This window comes from Eurytemora carolleeae, unplaced genomic scaffold (assembly GCF_000591075.1).
Source record: "Eurytemora carolleeae unplaced genomic scaffold, Eaff_2.0 scaffold995, whole genome shotgun sequence".
NCBI classification, from domain to species: domain Eukaryota; kingdom Metazoa; phylum Arthropoda; class Copepoda; order Calanoida; family Temoridae; genus Eurytemora; species Eurytemora carolleeae.
The window spans coordinates 188,158-208,670 of record NW_019396885.1 but is presented as its reverse complement, the minus strand read 5'-3'; the positions used below and the strand labels follow the sequence as shown (position 1 = coordinate 208,670).

General features: G+C 34.0%; 3 protein-coding genes across 8 annotated transcripts; all 3 read right to left on the bottom strand.

The window, feature by feature from the left end:
* Positions 1 to 283: 283 nt before the first annotated feature.
* Positions 284 to 2,231, bottom strand: LOC111709759 (uncharacterized). Its single transcript, XM_023483656.1, has one exon. The coding sequence runs from the start codon at positions 1,955 to 1,957 to the stop codon at positions 470 to 472; it is 1,488 nt and encodes a 495-aa protein (XP_023339424.1). The 5' UTR covers positions 1,958 to 2,231; the 3' UTR covers positions 284 to 469.
* A 4,875-nt stretch (positions 2,232 to 7,106) lies between these two features.
* On the bottom strand, positions 7,107 to 18,220 carry LOC111709730 (ceramide synthase 6). Of its 6 annotated transcripts, none has more exons than XR_002766927.1 (12): positions 18,199 to 18,220; positions 16,248 to 16,345; positions 15,060 to 15,163; positions 14,760 to 14,895; positions 13,710 to 13,776; positions 13,344 to 13,470; positions 12,406 to 12,594; positions 10,600 to 10,722; positions 10,356 to 10,403; positions 9,949 to 10,093; positions 7,713 to 9,604; positions 7,107 to 7,456 (listed from the first exon to the last, which is right to left on the bottom strand). XR_002766927.1 is itself a non-coding variant. In XM_023483620.1 (11 exons), exons 2-11 carry the CDS (start codon positions 16,329 to 16,331, stop codon positions 9,398 to 9,400), a joined length of 1,230 nt encoding a protein of 409 aa, XP_023339388.1. In that variant the 5' UTR covers positions 16,332 to 16,345; positions 18,199 to 18,220; the 3' UTR covers positions 7,107 to 9,397. The 6 variants fall into 6 exon arrangements, 3 of the variants coding, with proteins under 3 accessions (XP_023339388.1, XP_023339391.1, XP_023339389.1); XR_002766928.1 differs by having other exon boundaries at positions 7,107 to 7,452; XR_002766926.1 differs by having other exon boundaries at positions 7,107 to 8,053; positions 8,381 to 9,604.
* On the bottom strand, positions 16,443 to 16,787 carry LOC111709738 (glutamyl-tRNA(Gln) amidotransferase subunit C, mitochondrial). The gene has a single exon (XM_023483634.1). It carries the CDS (start codon positions 16,785 to 16,787, stop codon positions 16,443 to 16,445), a length of 345 nt encoding a protein of 114 aa, XP_023339402.1.
* Positions 18,221 to 20,513: the final 2,293 nt, after the last annotated feature.

Sequence of the window (20,513 nt, the reverse complement as noted above, 5' to 3'; positions counted from 1 at the left end):
CGACAAAATCATAAATAATAGTGATACTAAAGTGCGTTTCTTACATAGAAATAAGTGCAATTTTGTGTTCTTTATTGTCTGTTTTTTACACAATTTTGACGGCCTGCTTAGAAACAAATCATCAAATCATCATTTAATTTAGAATTAAGAATCTTGCTTGATATAATGTTTAGCTTAAATTGAAATTGACAATTCTAAAAATATAATTTTCTTTAACTATCCCCTTTCTGGTAGAATTCATTAACCAGCCCCCCCCCCTATTAAAACTGAAGAAAATAAAAAATACACGGTATGAAATTTATTTAATTACAATTGTATAGAGAATATCTAATTCAATTATTTTATATGTACATATGTAAGTAAAACTATCTAAAAAATGCCCGATTGACTAGAAAAATGTTAACTATAAGCAATAAGCATATTTCTGTTTAATTTCTCCTAAAACTTATTTTTTCCTTCTTTTTTAACATCAAGATACTCGTCTCCGCGTTTCTCTAATTCTTAACTTTGATTTAGTTTCTGAACTCCGTCTTCTTGGAACCAAGTTCTCCATCTTCCTCTTCTCCATGTACTCAGCAACATTACTCCAGAGGTTCTCAAACCTGTGTCCTGAAACCTGGATGAGTTGGGTAGATTTACACTTGTAATCCTCGGGAGAGAATTGAAACCCATCCTTACACTCACAGTAAACCTCCTCCGACTCTCCTCCAGGAACTAACCAGGAGTTATCAGGGCAGGGACCCTGGGTGAAGGTTCGGTAACACCCTTGGGTTTCATTCCAGAACACGAATCCGGAACTAGTATCACAGAAACACTCAGTACTTCGGGACTCACGATTATATTTAAAAAAGAATGAATCAAGACATGGGCCCTGACTGTACCACTCATAACACTTTCCGTCCTGGTTCCAGTAGTTCTGATTATACCCTGAGCTGCAACCACAGCTTCCGCGATAGCTCTTACCAGAGTAATCTTCAAACACAACCAGTTCTCCGCTTGGACATGGACCTCGGTTCCCAACCTTATGACACTCTCCCTGAGTGTTCTTGTCCTCGTCAGGGAAGAACAAGTCCGTAGCAGGACAAGGATTCTTAGAACAAACCCCGGTCCCGTCCTCGTCCCTGATTATAAACTGTGAACCCCTGCAGGGGCCTGTAGTATACTCACGGAAACATGAGTCACTTTTCTCCCAGTAAACATAGTTATCCTTGCACTCACAACGGGGTTTCTTCAGTTTAGAGTCGTACACGAATATCTGGCCCTTCCCACACGGACCTTTGCTCTCTAGCTCATAGCATTGTCCTAATTCTGGAGAATAGTTGGGTATATCTGAGGAGCAAGAACACTGTGTTGTATCTGAGGTGTGGTTGTAAGTGAACAATAATCCTTCCTCACAGGGCCCACGGCTTAACTGCTCGTAGCACAGTTTCAGGGGAGAATAATAATATTGGTTTAGAAGAACCGAATCACAGCCACAGTAGGGTTCAGTAGTTAATGGGTTGATGATGAGAAGATCTCCTTTATGACAGGGACCCTGGGTATACAGTTGAAAACATCTTTGCTCCGGAGGCCAGAACACTCGTCCTGGCTCACATCTCTCCGTGGTCCGACAAATCGGGTTGCCAGTATCCTGGTTCAGGTCCACATACTGATCTACCTGACAGGGACCTCGAGAGTACCTGGAGTAACATTTTCCCGTTGGTTCCCAAAGAAGAGGAAGGTTTTGAGGACATCTACAAACCGGAACCTTATCCTGTGAGCTGAAACCTAGCTCCTGGGTTTCAGGACATGGACCCTGACTAAATATCTTGTAACACTGTAGGTTTGGAGGCCAGAATACAAGCTGCCAGCTTGATGAACTACATGGATTTCTCACTGGATTTGCCCAGGGTGGAGCAATAACAAACCCAGAGCCGGGTTCAAGGAGAAGGATTAGAACATATTGGAGAAAAACCATGATTTATTAAATTGCATTTTTATCTACCGCGACCCCAAGATTACTAAACAATATCTAAGCTCAGAAACTCTTTGGAGCCTGCCAAACCCATCCTAGGGTTGGTTCAGCTTATCTCTAGCTCCGGGGTTTAGAATTGACTGAAAGATTGGTATGTGCAACACTGCGTTGCGAGCGCACTCTTTCTACCACGCTCCAGCTCCTCCAGCACACAGACAAGAAACCAATTAAAGAAACTGAAGTGTTGAGATTTATTATGAAAAAAGGAGATCTAGTTTATTGAAAGTATGCAAATACAAGGAAAGTTTTGTCTATAAAATAGAATTACAATTATACTATGATTACCTTAGACAAACATTAATTAATAGTTTTAAAAGGAATTTGATATTGTTCAACATAGCTTTCTTGTTAAAAGAAGAACAAGAATGGTTAAGATTTCTTCAAAAGTAATACCCATAAATAATGTTGTTATGATCATATTTTGATGAGATTAAATCCTAGAACTATACTGCAAGTGAACCTGAACCTGAACCCTGAGAATGAGAAATGAGGGTGTTGACCTTATATATATGCAGACTATAGGATGCAGGAAGTAAACTAATAGTTCGGAAGTGTTTGGTGTAATTGGTTCCAATATTATAATATCCACCTTACCCCCGCTCATGGCAACTAAACCGATTATTCAGCTCTAGCTCTTTATTTCAACCAATTCAATGCAATCCAGTAACCACCCTTTTCAGATTATTTACATATATGTATATACAGAGTTTTTACATATATTTACTCTATTTACTCCTTCTTCTCTCATTATATTTTTATCCAGTTGTCTTTCCTCAATACCTCACATCCTGCTACTCTTCCTCCCCCCTTCTCTACCTCCTTCCTCCTTCTTCTCCTACTCTTCCTGATCTTTCTCCTCTTCCTCCTCCTTCTTCACTTCTTCACCACCTGCTTTTTCTCTACCCCTTACTTCTATTCCGCCTCCTCCTCGACCTCCTCTACCTTCTTCACCTCCTCCAATTTAGTTGGCATTGAGAAATTAAAGTTTTAATTTTGACATTGAATTTTCGTGGTTTACAACACGGAAATAGACAACAGTGTGCGTCAAGCTAGTCAATTATTTAGCAGTAAAATCATCAACCATATTCTGTTAATTTAATTTTTATAAAATACAGAATTTTCTTTTCTTAAAGGGACAGTCAGCGTAATGTCAAGTGACCCTTCATGCAAAGATGGTAATGCCCGATTCACAACGGTACCCTTGAACTGATCTAAAATGTTGAAGATTGTTTTTCTAGGTTTAGAAGTATTTGTTTCTGATAATTCCTATGTGTTTTACTGCAGTAGAAATGCGCGAGTCACTTTTATAGAGAACCCACAGCTAAAAATTATCAGTTTTCAAAATTTAATACGTTGATATCTAATTCATACTCGGGCATTGCCATCCTTGAATGGAGGGAGACTTAAAATGACGCTTACAGTCCCTTTAAAATATCTTTTAGATAAAGTATTTACACTATACAGTTTACACTGCGATCAAAATTATTAAGCAAACACTTTTTTGACTAAATACCCGCTTAAAACCTTCCTAAGTTTTCATCATAAAAAGTCAACTTTAAAAATTTTCTTTCAGAGACGATTGCACCAACCCTTAAAAATCATGGTCACCACTTCTCTGAGAGGTACCATATTTCCATAGCCTCCTCCGATACGGCCAATTCTGTATTTAAACATTGTTTAACAACTGTATGTATGAGTAAAGGACCTGAAACTATAGCTGAACCAGGCCTTCTGCTGTTCTTCTTTGCAGTTATTCCTCGTTTGCTGCTGTTTATACGGTACCATCTTTTAGTGCCTTTTAAAGAAAAGCGAGTTTTATCAAAATCACTATCTCTGCGCCAAGATAAATCATTTTATTATTAGAACCAATTTCCCGGAGTTTGCGGCACAGACGGATAAACACGGAAACTAGGGATAAAGTCAAGGTTTGACAGTATTACAACTATTTAATCTCACATATGGAAGATGCTGAGGGATAGGATTTTAACAACCTTTAAAGGGATTGTGAACGTAATTTTAAGCGATCCTCAGTTCAAATAGGACATGCCTTATTCACAACAGTGCTCATTAACCCTTCTTTTGAAGATCCCCTTATTATCTGTCTTAAAGTTGAAGTATGTTCAAGCGTGGTTTCTCTGTTGAGATGACATGCAGAAATATGCAGTATACTCTTTAAGATAGAAATACGTTGATACGTTCAAATAAAGGTATTTAGAGACCCTTCGTGCGTACCACTAATTAAATAGTCACTTTAATATACGTCTATCCTCCCTTTAACCAATATTTAGAATTAGATAAAACACTCTCACGCTTCAATCAGCGGTTTAAACATCAATATTAATTGATTCCTGATTTTTTTGTAGTCAATATTCTTCTAAACCTCTAATCATTGTCAGTTTTTATCTCTAATTTTTGTCTCTAATCATTGTCAGTTTTTATCTCTTATTCTTGTCATTTAATATCTCTAATTTTTGTCAGTTAATACCTCTAATCATTGTCAGTTTTTATCTCTAATTCTTGTCAGTTAATATCTCTAATTTTTGTCGGTTTCAACCTCTTCTATTGTCAAATCTTATCTCTAATAATTAACAATTTTTTGTCTGTAACACATGATAGTTTTTATCTCTTAATTATTGTCTGTTTTTGTTTCTAATTATTGTCAGTCTTTTTTATGATTATTTAGTCCGTATTTGCTGTACACATCTATATTTATCTGTATCATCTGTATCTGTCTATCAGGATGCTGACCGTGAAACATCTAACCTTGTATTAAACCAACATGTGTGCAACAGATATAGATAACTAGTGAGGTGTGTACATGCAGGGTGTCCCACCAAACATGACAGTTGAGAGACGACCCATCTTTGAAATAATTTGCGGCATTGATTTTATAGACAATAATAACAAAAAAACCCCAGTCATGGTATTTCCAAAATGTGGTCTGCCTTAGGTAATTTAGACAACACAAAAACAATAATCCTATTCTCTCAATCACTATGTTTTGTGAGACACCTTGTACAATAAATTGATAGATAGATAGTTAGAAGGATTAAATATAAGATTTACTCAGCGGAACTTAATCATCTTATATGGCACACAAAATACACTGCACAGTGTTCATGGTGAGGGGTTGAAAATAAGTAGATTTTCTAAGACATAGATCTTTAAATGTCTCCTACGATGACAAGCTGTCAAAATAGATCAAACTCGAACTGCAGAACGCGTCAAAAAGCATAAAAATGTAGGTCTTTATGACGCGTCAACTTTGGAGAAATTCTCCTGACTCTTAAACGTCTTTATCATATACGTCTCAATAAATAAAAGTCTGAGCTATTGAGCTCTCCTCAAGTACAATAATTACCATATTAGATGTTATAGATATGTTATCGTTAAAATTGTTTTACTAATAATGTTTCTCCAGAAATATACAATTTGAATTTGAATTGAATCAAATTTTAAAATTGTCTTTGCAAATGATTTTTTAAGTGGGCTGATGCCTATACTAGGAATACTAGTAAAGCTGAAATCCGTAGAATGTTCGTATGCTAGGATTTAAAATTTGTTTATGCTTTGAGTGCATACTGGGAATGCTGTGTACTTATAGTAAAATGAGAAATTCCTGTTTACAAACATAAGCACAGAGCTGTCATCCTTCACTGTTCATCATTTAGAAATCAAACAACGGTTTAAAGAGTAAAAAACAGACTTTTATTCGTTTACACAAAATTTACTTTGAAAGATGTAATTTTATTGTGATCATTGAAAATTATTAACAAAGACGACTTCTAATTCTTCACTCAATGGTAATGTTAGTTCTGTCCTACAATACTTCGGGCCTACGACAGCTGTAGGCCGGATGTACATTCTATTTTGTTAATCCGACCTACGCAGGAACTTCATATTGACAGTATGTAGTTGACAGCGCTACAGAAGGATAGATGTTCCGGTTGCACACAAATTGAAGTAGAGGTCAGATGCACACTTTTTGTAGATCGAATGCACAGATTTTGAAGATCGGATGCACAGATTTTGTAGATCGGATGCACAGATTTTGTAGGTCGGATACAGAACTTTAGTAGGTCGGATGCACAACTTTTGTAGGTTGGATGCACAGATTTTTGTTAAGTTGTACATCCAACCTACGAAGAGTGTAACCAACTTAAGAAAGCTGTGCAACCGACCTACAGTAGGTCGGATACACTAATTGTTTTCAATGAAGTGTGTATCCGACCTACAGACATCCAACCAACAGCGTAAGTCAGTAGTATCGTAGGACGGATGTAACGTTGGGCGGATGTAATACAATTCTCTCAAAACCCATGGTGTTGTACCAAATACCCAATACCCATGTAAATTAATTTATGGTTAAAATAAAATTTAGATTATGAGATCTGAAGGTCCCTAAAATCCGAATAAAATTTTTATATCATGCATACGAGTTTAGGGTTCTATTCGTTCTTTACAATCTCTAATAGTAAAATAATAAACGTGATCCTTGTTACAAACACCGTCAACATACGGCGGTAACCAGAAAACAGTGGACAACTTCCCTATTTGTTTTTTCTTAACATTACGAAACGGATTTTTCTATTTGAAGCTTATTTATTTCACGTTGAACAAATTTCAAAATCGTTCGCATTTCTTAAATATAAGAAAATCGAGGACGTCATTCTACATCTTTCAGCCGTGGTTGTTTATTTTGTCATCTTAGATTTTAAATAAAAATTATGCTTTTAGCGCGCTTCGCCCCGCTTTATCTTTTCACAATTTTAACTTTTAACTGTTGCTCTATATTCTATACGTGGCTATTTTTATCTTTCTCATTTTTTGGTCGCATAAATAATAAATGTAGCCATTTTTATTCGGCGCAAAATTTTCATAAACCTTTCATGTGATTTGTCATAAAAAATGTGGATCAAATCGTTCTAGCAGTTTAAAAGTTTATCGGATACAAACAACTAACTAACAAACAGACAGACCTAGACAGCCTGACAGACAATGTATATAAGAATATGTTGTTTCTAGTTTACAGGTTTTTTTTTTAATGATACACCATGATCAAGGATTTACATATTAATACGTGAACCTGATAATCAGGGGTATATTCCAACATTGAGTGGACATTTATTGAAAAAACATTTAACATACGAACAATAAAATGCTGATTTTCGTAATTTAATCACATAACAAACTGGTTGGGTCAATGCTCTTCAGTTTTCCCATGGATCAACAAAAATAAAATCCTCCAAAATCTTTCGTTTAAAAAAGAACCAGCCCCACCTTTTTTATTCAAAAATTGAAGTTTAATAATTTTTTTAAAATTTAAAAATAACGGTTAAACAAAATATTTCGGAGGATGTTTATCTCCAATGCTTGGCCTCTACGATTACAATATTGGATAAAATGCGTAAATTGTAAATCCATATTCTAGTGTGTTCCTACCTCCAGAGATTAAAGAACTGTCTTATATATTACTAGATGATGTGCCCGGCGCTGACAGTGAAATACAAAAAAATAGATTTTAATTTTTGTTTTAATTTATCTAGCTTTGGTTACCTCCAGGGTGCCCATCGGCTTCCTAAAAAATTCAGCCAATTTGGGCTACCCGTTTGGCCGGCAATAGCTAACATACATATATATGAACGCAGAGCTTTATTTTCTATACTAAGATCTCTATAATCTCTGTTTGCAGTGCTACTGTTCTGTGCGCCTGAGCAATGTGCAAGTACATAAAAATATACATCTAGATATGATTACATTTGTGCATTTTAGTATACAGTTTGATTGGTTTTTGTTGGACATTATACACTGATTATTCATATCACTAAAGTCGAAGTGTCAAAAATATGTAAAATTGCGCAACTGTACAAAAATTCAAATACATGTCTCATATCTTTTGCAAAATAAAATAATCTTAAAGTAAGAAATGCATATTTCCAATAGTTATAAAAGATTGTCGAGAATAATTTAGGGTTAAAAAGTAGTAAAAATCCCCCGGTAGGGGATAACCAGAATTTCCCCAGTAGGTTTCCAACTTTTCTAGATCAATTTGGTTTCGTGAAGGCATTACGGAACCTTTATTAACCAAATTCAAATAAATCTACCCCCCTAGTTGCTACACAGAACAAGATGTAATAAACTGAGAAAAAAATTATGGAACAATGCTTCCCTATGGAATTGATCAAAAAAACCGTCAAACTTTTTTGTGTCTGTTGCAACAACTTTTGTGTAGTTTTTTTTTTTAGATTAGAATGGTTCATTGTTTAATTTAGGAAGTTTCTGTACTCAATTGCTTCAAGTTTCTAATGGTTTTGTGTTCAGAAAAGGTTCCGTAAGACATTTCCGTAATGGAACTGATCCGGAAACATTGGAAATCCTAGCTGATATAAAAAGCAGGAAATTAGTGTTTAAATCTAGATCATATTTTTATTTAAGTAAGGCCGTGATTAACGTGTAAAAGGAAGAAGTAGTTTTTATCTGACGTGTTGGAGACAGTTAAATAGAAAATACAAAGGAATGTATATATAAGGTACAAATTAACATAATACACAGTAACAAGAAGTTAAGTAGATAATATTGGTCAACAAATTGCAAGATAATTGTAAAACGTATTTGTAAAAATAAGTAAAACAAAGTATATAAAATTAAATTTCTTAAAAAGCAAAACATGTTTTTTTAAAAATGAATTTAATGTTTCTTTATAGAGATCCTTAAAAGGTTTGTGCGATATTTCATTAACTGGACGGAATAGTTGCAAATATCAAAATTGTTAAATAGAAATTAGATAACCTTTGCTTGATGCATTTCATAAAATAAAACCTTTTCAGCAAGCAATTTTTTTCAACATTTGGAAGACGAGTGCAAAAATATGGACTTGGCGTGTTTCGTTGAAGCAGTGAGATTTAACAAAATGGAGGTCTAAAACTTACAAAACTAATTTTTTAGTGCAGTTTTATTAAATACCCGTTGTGACTTTAAAATGAATTTTCTAAGACATCTTAAAAATAGATAGAAAAGTTTTTTAGAATATAAGAATTAAAAAAAATTTAAGTTGTTGTCAGGAAAATTGTGAAGATCAAAACATCTTATGTTAAGATCAGTATGAGGATTGATAAATCAGAACTGTTTTGCTTGAAGAAGGGCACATGTAGAAAAAAAGTTTTGTTGCAAAGTTAATAGAAAATATCTTTTGTTTCAGATTGATTGGAATGTATGCATTTAATCGTGGAATGGTTGTATCAAAATAAAGGTTGTAAACTGGTATCAATCATATTACTAATACTGTTGTAAAATTCAACAAAATTCCTCTTAATTTTCAAAAAATCTGGGTTAAGAAAGATGTTCTTTTCGAGTATCATATAATTTTCCTCCATCGAAATGGACTTATTTAACCTCAACACTAGAGGCTTTGTAGTTGCCATTTTGTTTTATGGCTCCATTTGGTTGAGGATTTACGCCGCCATTGTTATCGGCATAAGCGCCGCCATTTTGAATTCTTTTCTTATTGTCGTCTTTCTTTCTAGCCTCGTCATCAGTGGTGGAGCAGGTTTCTCCGCTAGAATCAGATCTAGAGTCTGCAACGCCCTTCTCCTAATAATATCGCAACATTAGGAAACACCGCCAAATAATTTTGAATATAAAATGTCAGATCAAAAAACACTTCAGCTAAAAAACCTTTTTTTGAGTTTGAAGGAGTGCAACCAAAAATAGTTCGCCATTTAGCGTCATATTTACAGTTAAAGATTTGTTTTATATTTTAGAAGCACATTAATTGCTTCTATATGGAAAAAAGGGAGAAAGAGGAGTAGTTTTCTCTGGTTTCAAAATCCTGATCTTGCGGATTTTTTATTACCGTTTCGGAGATTTTCATCCGCTAAAATATCTGATTAATTCAAAACCACGAAAGCATCAGCATTCATTTTTAGTATTATTACCTTTTTGGCATAGAGAGCATTATATGCAATCTTGAGAATAAAATACGTCCAGATAACATGAAGGACGAGGAGAATGGTGAGAAGGACGTTAAAGATGTAGTACGCAGGGAACATCTCGAGCATCTGGGGCGCCTCCACGGTTGTGCTAAATAATTTATTAATTGCGTGAAATTAAAAAAATATTCGATTGATAAATATGGTTAAAATTCCAATTCATATCGAGAAACATTTAAAATGAATTAAACAAAGGAACAATAAAACAATGGGAACAATTCTTATGAAACTTATCTTTTTGTAAAAAGATTTTTCATGTATCATCGTTTATCATGATAACAGAGTAATATGTTTAAGATTTTAATTCTAAAAAAATACATTTCAGGTGAATAATAAAAAGTTTAACATCTAACCTGTAAAGAATCCATATAGGAAATATGCCGAGTCTTGTAATAATCCAACTTAAATAAGAAAAATTAACAAAAAGTCAGTTAAGACTGAAATATCCCCCCCCCCACACTTTTCACCAACCAGGGATGTTTTAGAGATAAATTCAGGATCAATTACTATTTCGTAATAACTACGTTAATTGGATTTCTACACAACCTAGACGGACCCCAGTTCCCATACAAAACGATAATTTTAAACTTGGCTTACCAGACGGCAAATACAGCAAAGATGATATCACAGACCGTATTAAGCTTAGCGTAGTGACAGAGTTTGGCAGATTCCAGGAATATATCCGCGAAATCAAGAATAATCAGGACTAGTGTTCCACACCTAGATATATATATATATAAATATATATGATTCCAGGAATATATCCGCGAAATCAAGAATAATCAGGACTAGTGTTCCACACCTAGATAAGCTTTTTTTCTTCAATAGTTCTGATTTGGGGTTTGAGAGTAAATCAGTATTTTTGCAGTTTTTGGTTGATATTTTTGCCCCTTGGATCCGATTAGGTGGATCAGCATATTTTTGCGGATCCGGATCCAGGAAGCCAGAATCTTGTGGATCCAACAGATCCGGATTTGGATCATAAGCACTGATATATACATTAGTTTAAAGGAATATATTTGCAAAATTATGGATAATCAGGACACACCTAGATATATATTATATATCAACAATCCTTTAGTATTGCAATTATTATATGACATGTAATTATACATAAATAAAGNGAGATAATTATTACTTGAAATTTTCAGCTTACCATGTTTGATCATAATTAGCGTTTTAGACGTAAAATCCAGATTCTAAATTTTAAACAATGGCCCAAAAGGGTGTAAGTCATTAACTCCCCTCAACGCATAAATTCCAAACACATAAAAAATATTTTTAAAGAGGTGCAGGAAGGGGGGGGTCGATTTTTAACAAAATATATACCCTTGCAACGGCCAAAAAAACTCTTCTCTGTATTTTCATTTACATATTTAATTCAACAACCTTTTATACAAGTTTTCAACAATGGAATATTTTTTATATCTTACATCATTAATATCGAATATCAATATATCAGGATATCTAGGTTGCATGTTTAATAAAGCTGACACAAATGGTGCTGAGTGTGGGAATGATTATACAACTTATTAAACCTAGTCCTAAACAATATAAGTCTTATTCATTAAAGGAGATATTCTTCAAATTGCTCAAAACCGTCGAAGAAATCATAATGTTTTAGAAACTTTTCTAATTATTTTCCTAAATTTTTATAAAGAACAAAATATTAAATCGTTTTGAAAAAGTGAATTCAAGATTCAACACCTTAAACTGTTCAAGTAAACCCTCCATGCAAAGATGGCAATACCCTATGCACAACGGTACCCTTAAAAGCGTTGTCTGATCAAATATGAATTATTTGTCAATGTTTATACTTTTGAAACCTGATTATTTCATTTGTGGGTTCTCTGGAAAAGTGACTTCCGTATTCCTACTATAGGAAAACTATAGGAAAACTATAGGAAAACTATAGGAAAACTATAGGAAAACTATAGGAAAACTAAAGGAAAACTAAAGGAAAACTAAAGGAAAACTATAGGCAAACTATAGGAAAATTATAGGCAAACTATAGGAAAACTATAGGAAAACTATAGGAAAACTATAGGAAAACTATAGGAAAACTATAGGAAAACTATAGGAAAACTATAGAAAAACTATAGGAAAACTATAGGAAAACTATAGGAAAACACTTATAAACCTAGAAAAACAACATCTTCCACTCTGTTGATTCGAAAAAGGTTTTAAGGGTACCGTTGTGAATCAGACGATGGCCTCTCTGCATGGATCACTTAAAATTACGCTTCAGACCCTTTAAGTACAAGAAAACCAGTTTTCTGACAAAGCCCCTCGGATTATTCTAAGAACGTGTTTGTGTGGTAATCCTAATCTAAAAATTAGGGTTTTATGTCTATTTTAAAATAGGTGAACAATCCCTTTAAGGTTGCCAAGGTTGAGATATACCTGAAAAGATTGCATGTCCAAGAGAAGCAGAGAAGCGCTATTGTGGTCACGTGATGGATAAACATCTCGACAAAATCCTTCCTCTTCACGTCGAAGAACTGTGAGAAGGAGAGAGACCAGTAGAAGGAGAGCTCCACCATGTAATACCACCAGACTTCCTGGGGAACATCATGGTGTGGATAGTTGTACCTAGACAATATACAATATACAATATACAATATACAGTATACAGTATACAGTATACAGTATACAATATAGAATATATAGAATATAGAATATAGAATATAGAATATAGAATATAGAATTATACAATATACAATATACAATATACAATATACAATATACAATATAAAATATACAATATACAATATACAATATACAATATACAATATAGAATCTACCAGCAGTATCTGATCCTAGAACCTACCAGCAGTATCTGATCCTAGAACCAATCAGCAGTATCATAGAACTTACGAGGAGTATCAGATCCTAGAACCTACCAGTAGTATCTGATCCTAGAACCTACCAGCAGTATCCTAGAACCTACCAGTAGCATCGGATCCTAGAACCTACCAGCAGTATCTGATCCTAGAACCTACCAGCAGTATCTGATCCTAGAACCTACCAGTAGTATCCTAAAACCTACCAGTAGTATCCTAGAACCTACCAGTAGTATCCTAGAACCTACCAGTAGTATCCTAGAACATACCAGTAGTATCTGATCCTAGAACCTACCAGTAGTATCCTAGAACCTACCAGCAGTATCAGATCCTAGAACCTACCAGCAGTATCTGATCCTAAAACCTACCAGTAGTATCTGATCCTAGAACCTACCAGTAGTATCTGATCCTAGAACCTACCAGTAGTATCTGATCCTAGAACCTATCAGCAGTATCTGATCCTAGAACCTACCAGCAGTATCTGATCCTAGAACCTACCAGCAGTATCTGATATTCCAAAGCCAGGGTTTGTCCCAGAGACAGATAACTCCGTATGTAAAAACACAAGAGTAGTAGAACCATCTCCAACCAGTCTCACAGAATTTCTGCATGGTAGTCGGCTTCCCTGGAGAAAGAAAAATGTGTGCGTACTAGTCTACTGGGAAGAAAACATGTTTGTGTAATGTAAAGGGTTATCAAAGATACAGAGAGGTATATTTCTATTTCCAAAATCATTTCAGGATAAAGTCAGCATTTTACAAAAGCAATGAAGCCAAGAAAATAACCAGGGGGTCGTGTAGTTTTCATTGGAATGTTTTATAATTTACAATTTTTGCGTAAGATAATATAAGGATATTTTTTTACCGTACAATCTTCTTCTTTTTAACCAGTATTCTATCTGTCTCTCTCTCATGTTTAAATCAGCAGCCAGCTAAACATTATTAAATGTTTTTATTTGGTTTTCTTTCAAGTTCATGTTTAAACTAACAGCCAACTAAACATTATTTAATGTTTATATTTGGTTTTCTTTCAAGTTTATTTTTAAACTAAAACCCAACTAAACAATATTTAATGTTTATATTTGGTTTTCTTTCAAGTTTATTTTTAAACTGACAGCCAACTAAACATTATTTAATGTTTATATTTGGTTTTCTTTCAAGTTTATTTTTAAACTAAAACCCAACTAAACATTATTTAATGTTTATATTTGGTTTTCTTTCAAGTTTATTTTTAAACTAAAACCCAACTAAACATTATTTAATGTTTATATTTGGTTTTCTTTCAAGTTTATTTTTAAACTAAAACCCAACTAAACATTATTTAATGTTTATATTTGGTTTTCTTTCAAGTTCTTGTCAAATCGACCGACAACAAATAATAATAGATTGCGTATTGAACCAGGAGTAGACAGCAAAATACATGGTGCGGGACCATATTTTCCAAAATGAGGAAAACTTCTCAACTAAAGAAGGCAAAATTCTCAATTTTAGAAGGTACAAAACAGGCCGACAACATTAAGAAATTCCGGAATATTGTGTTCATAGTGTTGAGAATGTGTCTAAGATGAAAAGATTTACGAATTAACGTCAGCGTGGATAGAAGATGATTTTAAAGTATTCACTTAATTCCAATGTTTATTGAGACGTAAATGATAACGTTCTAACTAAAATACGGTCTAATCTAACCTCTGATGCTGACATATCCTTACTACTGAAAGGAGCTCAATAAAGGTTAAGATACCACTATATTCGTAAATGTCAAGAATTCTTTGTATCAAATATAAGTTTGGATTACTACTAACCGTCTCAAAATTCTTGATATTTAATTGTTCAAATTTTAGAGAACCTCCCAAAAAATAAAAAGTCATTGTAGCTCGATTAGGAAAGTTTCTTTTTTAAATATTAGAACTATTACCTTGGGTATGTTTATTTGGTATGATTTGTTTTTCTTGGTTAAGCTGAATTCTTTCTCCAGAACTGAGTTTGTAGATGGTTTTATATGCTTGGAATCTTTTATACCAAACGAGAGTCCCAGAGGTTTGAATATGTATCTGAATATGAACAAAAATTATTTTCCTCTTTTTTATTTTAATTTTTTTTGTATCTCTATCTTTAAAACTGGAAACACGACTGTCGGTGTTTTAAAATGAGGTCCTCGACAGAATTATTTCTTCGTAAAAATTATAAAAAAAAATAAAAAAGACTAATTTCTGACCTTTCAAAAATAGTCCTTAGGAGAAGGATAAAAAACGCAACCGGGATCGGATACCAAAGATCCGTGAACTCCGTGTATACTCCGTCCTGAGTTGGTTGCACATCCTAGAGAAATCAGATTTTAAACCATGATAGTTTTTACACGTTTTATTCAGTTAGAGATAATTGTATCCCCCCCCCCAAAAAAAAAAAAAAAAATTAATNGGGGGGGGGGGTGGTCTATTGTTTCGACTTTCGATAAAGACTCCAGATTAAAGCAATTAAAATCACTCAGACAAGAAAGATATCCAATTTTTAATTTTTACACAATTTGAGAATTAATGCTTCTATTTTATTCTTTTTTATTGGTGCAGTTTCCTCACCACTTTCCGCTGAAGGATGTAATATTTTTGAGCTGTGAACATTGAACATGTAAAAATATCAGCTATTTATTTTTAAAGTTCATATATAAGCCGAAAATCTATAAAAAAAAAAATAAGTTTCCTTTAAGTCGCAGTTTTCCAAGATAATATTATAGGAGATATCGAATATTGATATTATTGAAAAAAAAAACAATTAACTAATATTTGGAAATAGTTTCTGAGATTAAGAAATGCACAAAATGCACAGAATGGCATAAAATATAAGAAACAAATGGACAAAAAGCCATAGTAAATAATGCGTTGGTTTTACAGAATCATAAAAGTATTCGTGATCGCAGTTCTTGCATAATACAGAAGTTTTATCCAAAATGATGAAAACCGAGAAATATATACCCAACCCCTTTTCATCAATAAAGTTTTAAACCTGCCATTATAATCCCACTGGATTAAATCTATCAAACAACACCAAGTTACTTGTTTATAACTACTTTATAGAGTGTGTGTGTGTGTGGGGGGGGGGGGATAAAACAGAGTTTTAAACTAATGAGGCTTATGGGGGGAGGGGGGACTTAAAAAACCAACACACATCCACCCCCCAAAGCTGCTTAAGGTTGACATAAAATTGACCAAATTCGCTGTAAAAAATTCTAGGGGGGAATTTGTTTCGGCGCAATAATTCAATTACTTCCCCCCCCCCCCTGGCAAATATCATTAGCCGCCCCTAGTTATAGTCTCGTTAAAATAGTAATATTACAGATTATACCTATCCAATATTTTTAAAACACTGACCCTTTTAATGTATTTATCCATCTCCATCTATACTTCACCTTCCAAGTTGTATTTGGTGGAAGCCAGATACTATCCTCCCAGAATACGTGAAATATATATTCTGTCCCCAACTCCATTCTCATAGCATCTCAGTCTGAAATATTGAAACTATTTCAAAACCAATTTAATGTCAAGAAAAGAGTTCAAACCAAAAGAATAAAAGGAAAGAAATCAAACAAACTTTATATATTTTGTCAAGAACTTGGATCAGATTCTCTGGAATATCCAGGTGTAGGCTCTAGTGATATATTTCCTTGGGGGGCTGAATAATAATCTTCCTCCGTCCGAACTGCAAGAGACATTAATGTTTCTCTGTTTGCAGGTTTCACAGCCACATCTTCTCTCAGATACAAGGATTCGTCCTCAAGAATGGAGTAAAGAGGTTCAACCCCATCTGTATTCACATTTCGAATCCTATCCGCGAGATTAATTGCGGATTCGAGCCTGTCGATACCTGTTACATTAGCAAAATCCACCAAAGATAATCTTTCGAGTTGTCGAATTGTTTCCAAATCAATCTTCGTCTCCGGTATTTTCATTTCGATGGTTTCTTTAACTAACATCGACTGTACTGCATGGTGGAGTTTAGCGCAGGTAAATCTTGAAGAAGATAAATTGCGTCTCAGGACAAAGATTAACATGGTCTCTCACCAACGACACACCCTGGGGCTACTAGCAGACGGCCTGTTTATCAACCAAGAAAGGTATGCTGATACTGACTGCAGTGTGACTGGATACAGGCCGGCCTGCAGCTGCAACCCGTACTCATCTTTATCAGGGTTATTAGTCACATGACATTCATTAATTTTTTATCAGACTCATGTAGAACCTTTTTTAGAATAAAAATGTTTTGTCTAAAACCAATTTTAAGCATGACATCTTGTATTATCTGTAAAAATTTCATAATTGGTCTGTTATATTCTAGTTTGACAGATAGAGTAGGCCAAGTTTCTGTATTTGTTGCTATGCTAGACTGATAGAGATTAGTGAAACGTACTTGTCATCCTCCGACCTTGTAAGAATGTAGCTATAAACTGCCTATAGTTCTTCTCATCCCATTGAATGATTGAAAAGAACCAGAATTCCCAAAATAGAATTCTATGTCATAATTCGGGTTTAGCAGTAATTCCAATGAAATTCACCATTCAGAATGCATATCTAATCCTTGACGCGTTAAAATGACTGAATTTTAATTTCATCACGTAAATTATATACGTGAATCATTCGATTCAATTCACAGATTGGGTTTCACAATGTCTCTCTGTAATTATACGTTAACAGGAAGTTACTGTTGAAACTAAAAAGTTTCATGTTTCTTGAAACCGATTCCGGAGAATTTCTTGTGACAAGCGGAGGAAGGCAGGCGGCCATGAACCACCACTATTTCCCCTTCCGTGCCACATGTTAGCTTTTTCCTTTTCCGGCAGCCATGAGCCACCACTATTTCTTAAGTGCATAAAAGCAAAAATGTGTATATAAATTATTTCTAGCAAAATCTAAAATTTTTAAGAATTGAATCAAAGAATCACTGTTTTTTTTTATTTTTCTCTACTTTATCCCAGAAAGAAGGTTTTAGAAGAGAATCAAAAGTTGGATACTCAGCTTAAGAAATCGAGTTTAAGGATATTTAAGTTTATTTCTCTTCCGGCAGCCATGAGCCACCACTATTTCTTAAGTGCATAAAAGCAAAAATGTGTATATAAATTATTTCTAGGAAAATCTAAAATTTTTAAAAATTGAATCAAAGAATCACAGAATTTTCAAAATTGTAATAAGAAAATTCACAATTTTTAGTTCTCACCTGAAAGCTTTTGAATGGCGGATATTGAGATCAATGCTTGATAAATTTAAAATTTTGCGTGCCATTTAAGATTATATACAGAAACATGAGGGACTCTTTAAATTAAAAACTGTTTTTTTATTTTTCTCTACTTTATCCAAGAAAGAAGGTTTTAGAAGAGAATCAAAAGTTGGATACTCAGATTAAGAAATCGAGTTTAAGGATATTTAAGTTTATTTCACAAGATGAACATGGGATTTTTACATGAGAAAATTATTTTTCTCCCATCTACTTAATTTAAATTTTTAAAAAAACCCCAGGAATGATTGATTTATATTTGATATATTATAAAAACACTGTGTAAAAGTATATAATCACTACAAAATGTTTAGAAACTAAATATTTTAGTTTATATCTTTTACATTAACCATCTTGAACATTAAGCTTTAAACTATTATTATCTCAAAGTGATATTTCAAGTCTTAATAATGTTCAGCTATGTTAATATGTTCATAATCATATGAATGTTCCTTCCTTTATATATCTAAAAGAACGATATTCCAAAAAGGGTTTGTTGAAAAATACAATGCTTGTTATCTGAAAAATTTATGTCGGTTTAAATATTTCACTTTACTACAATAAACTTTTAGTTTCTAAAAGATGAGGAGAGACACCAAGTGTATTGATTTTGCAACTCTATTAAAAATGAAACATGATATCTCATATATTTTACATGTGATATTTACAAGAATTATTATCTAGATATTCTGGCGTACATTACTCATGATTAACACAATAGTAATATGCAAGATCTTGCACAGGTTTCTTTTGCTATGTGTACAACTTAACATGTGAAAAAACAATACAAATTTTCAAAGAATATTTCCACGCTTTTTACCTGGAGGAATCTTCAAGATTGTGAAAAGTAGATATACCACGAGTATAGCATTAGGAGCAACTGTTAATTAATCATGTGAATTATCCTGATTGGCTCTTCACGAGACACTGTCAAGTCAGGGTAGGGTTTACACAGGTTTCTCTATAAAAATATCTTTTTTATTGGGGGTAAACACTGTTTACGCCCGGACTTGACAGTGTCTTGTGAAGAACCAGTCAGGACGTCTCAAGACGTCCTAAATAAGCTTTTTGAGATGCCCTCAGGACATCCTGTAAAGAGAATTTTTTTTGGAGCTCAGGAATGTGTTGTCCTCCACTCTAGAGGACACAAGCACCCAAGAGCCCCTTGTAGATCCCAACGTCAATGCATGGGACACAAGGAAGGCCTGGGAGCGGGAGTTTAGCCTTTATGCCGAAGCAAGCAGGGAGGAGGTTTGCTCCAGGATTTAGGTCCAGGTTGGAAAGCTGCTCCACAGATTACAGGAGCAGGTTAACCAGCATACCTGGAATAGAGATGATAAATATATGATGGATGGATTGGGGAATATAGTAGTTCTGCACTTCAGATTGGATAAACTAACTGAGAGAGCTACTAAGGGACCTAAGTTGTAAAGGAACCATGGCTGATCATTAAACCATCTAGTTATCTCCATATTATAGTATGTATGTATTTATGAATATGTAAATAAATGTAACAGCATTAATGAAAGTATGTTTATTACTTTGGGTGTTAATTATTGCACGAGCAAGTAATTATATAAAGGTTTACTCCGTGTGATGGAGATAACCCGATGTGCAATGTTATCAGGCTGCAAAGATAAGTAATTGTATAAGGGTTAGCTCCAAGTGATTGAGATAACCCAATGTGCAATGTTATCAGGTTGCAAAGATAGTAATTGTATAAGGGTTAGCTCCGAGTGACGGAGATAACCCGATGTGCAATGTTATCAGGCTGCAAAGATAAGTAATTGTATAAGGGTTAGCTCCAAGTGATTGAGATAACCCAATGTGCAATGTTATCAGGTTGCAAAGATATTGATCCCATACAAGTTATATAACTTGAAGTGTGATCTTATCAGAGTTTGCTAATTTAAGTTGCCAATTTATTGCACATTTTTAGTAGTAAGAGAATACTACAGTTGGAAAGTTAGTAGGTCAGAAGTTCAGAAGGGGGGATGTTGCATATAGACAATGTAACATTACCCCCTTGAAGACATCCTATTTCCTGACTTAAGCTCAAATCCAAGACGTCTAAAACCGATTCAGATTCTGGTAGGGTTAACTCCTTGAGATATTTGAAATTTTGTACAGCTTTCAATCCCTTGAACTTGTAATTTTTTTTCTAGAAACTATTAATAATAAGGCACCAGCCATTCCAAGATTGTTGAGAAAATAAATCTACAAAGTTTTAGTTTTTCCAGTCCGATCTTTGATTGTTTAAAAAAAGAAAATATTTTGCAAATGTTAAGGATACTATCTAGATTGACTACTGTGCTGAAATGATTGAATTAGTCCTGTTTTAAGTCGAAATTGACAATTATAAATGGAATATCATTCCCGGAAGACTGTTTGGGGAGGTTTGGATGGT

Excerpts from the sequence above, each read along its gene's own strand:
- LOC111709759 (XM_023483656.1), bottom strand. The coding sequence starts at position 1,957 with ATGGTTTTTCTCCAATATGTTCTAATCCTTCTCCTTGAACCCGGCTCT.
- LOC111709730 (XM_023483620.1), bottom strand. The coding sequence starts at position 16,331 with ATGAGAATGGAGTTGGGGACAGAATATATATTTCACGTATTCTGGGAG. Across the intron at positions 10,404-10,599 it reads TTTGCTGTATTTGCCGTCTG|TTGGATTATTACAAGACTCG; the intron begins GTAAGCCAAGTT and ends TTCTTATTTAAG. Across the intron at positions 10,094-10,355 it reads CCTATATGGATTCTTTACAG|CACAACCGTGGAGGCGCCCC; the intron begins GTTAGATGTTAA and ends TAAATTATTTAG.
- LOC111709738 (XM_023483634.1), bottom strand. The coding sequence starts at position 16,787 with ATGAAAATACCGGAGACGAAGATTGATTTGGAAACAATTCGACAACTC.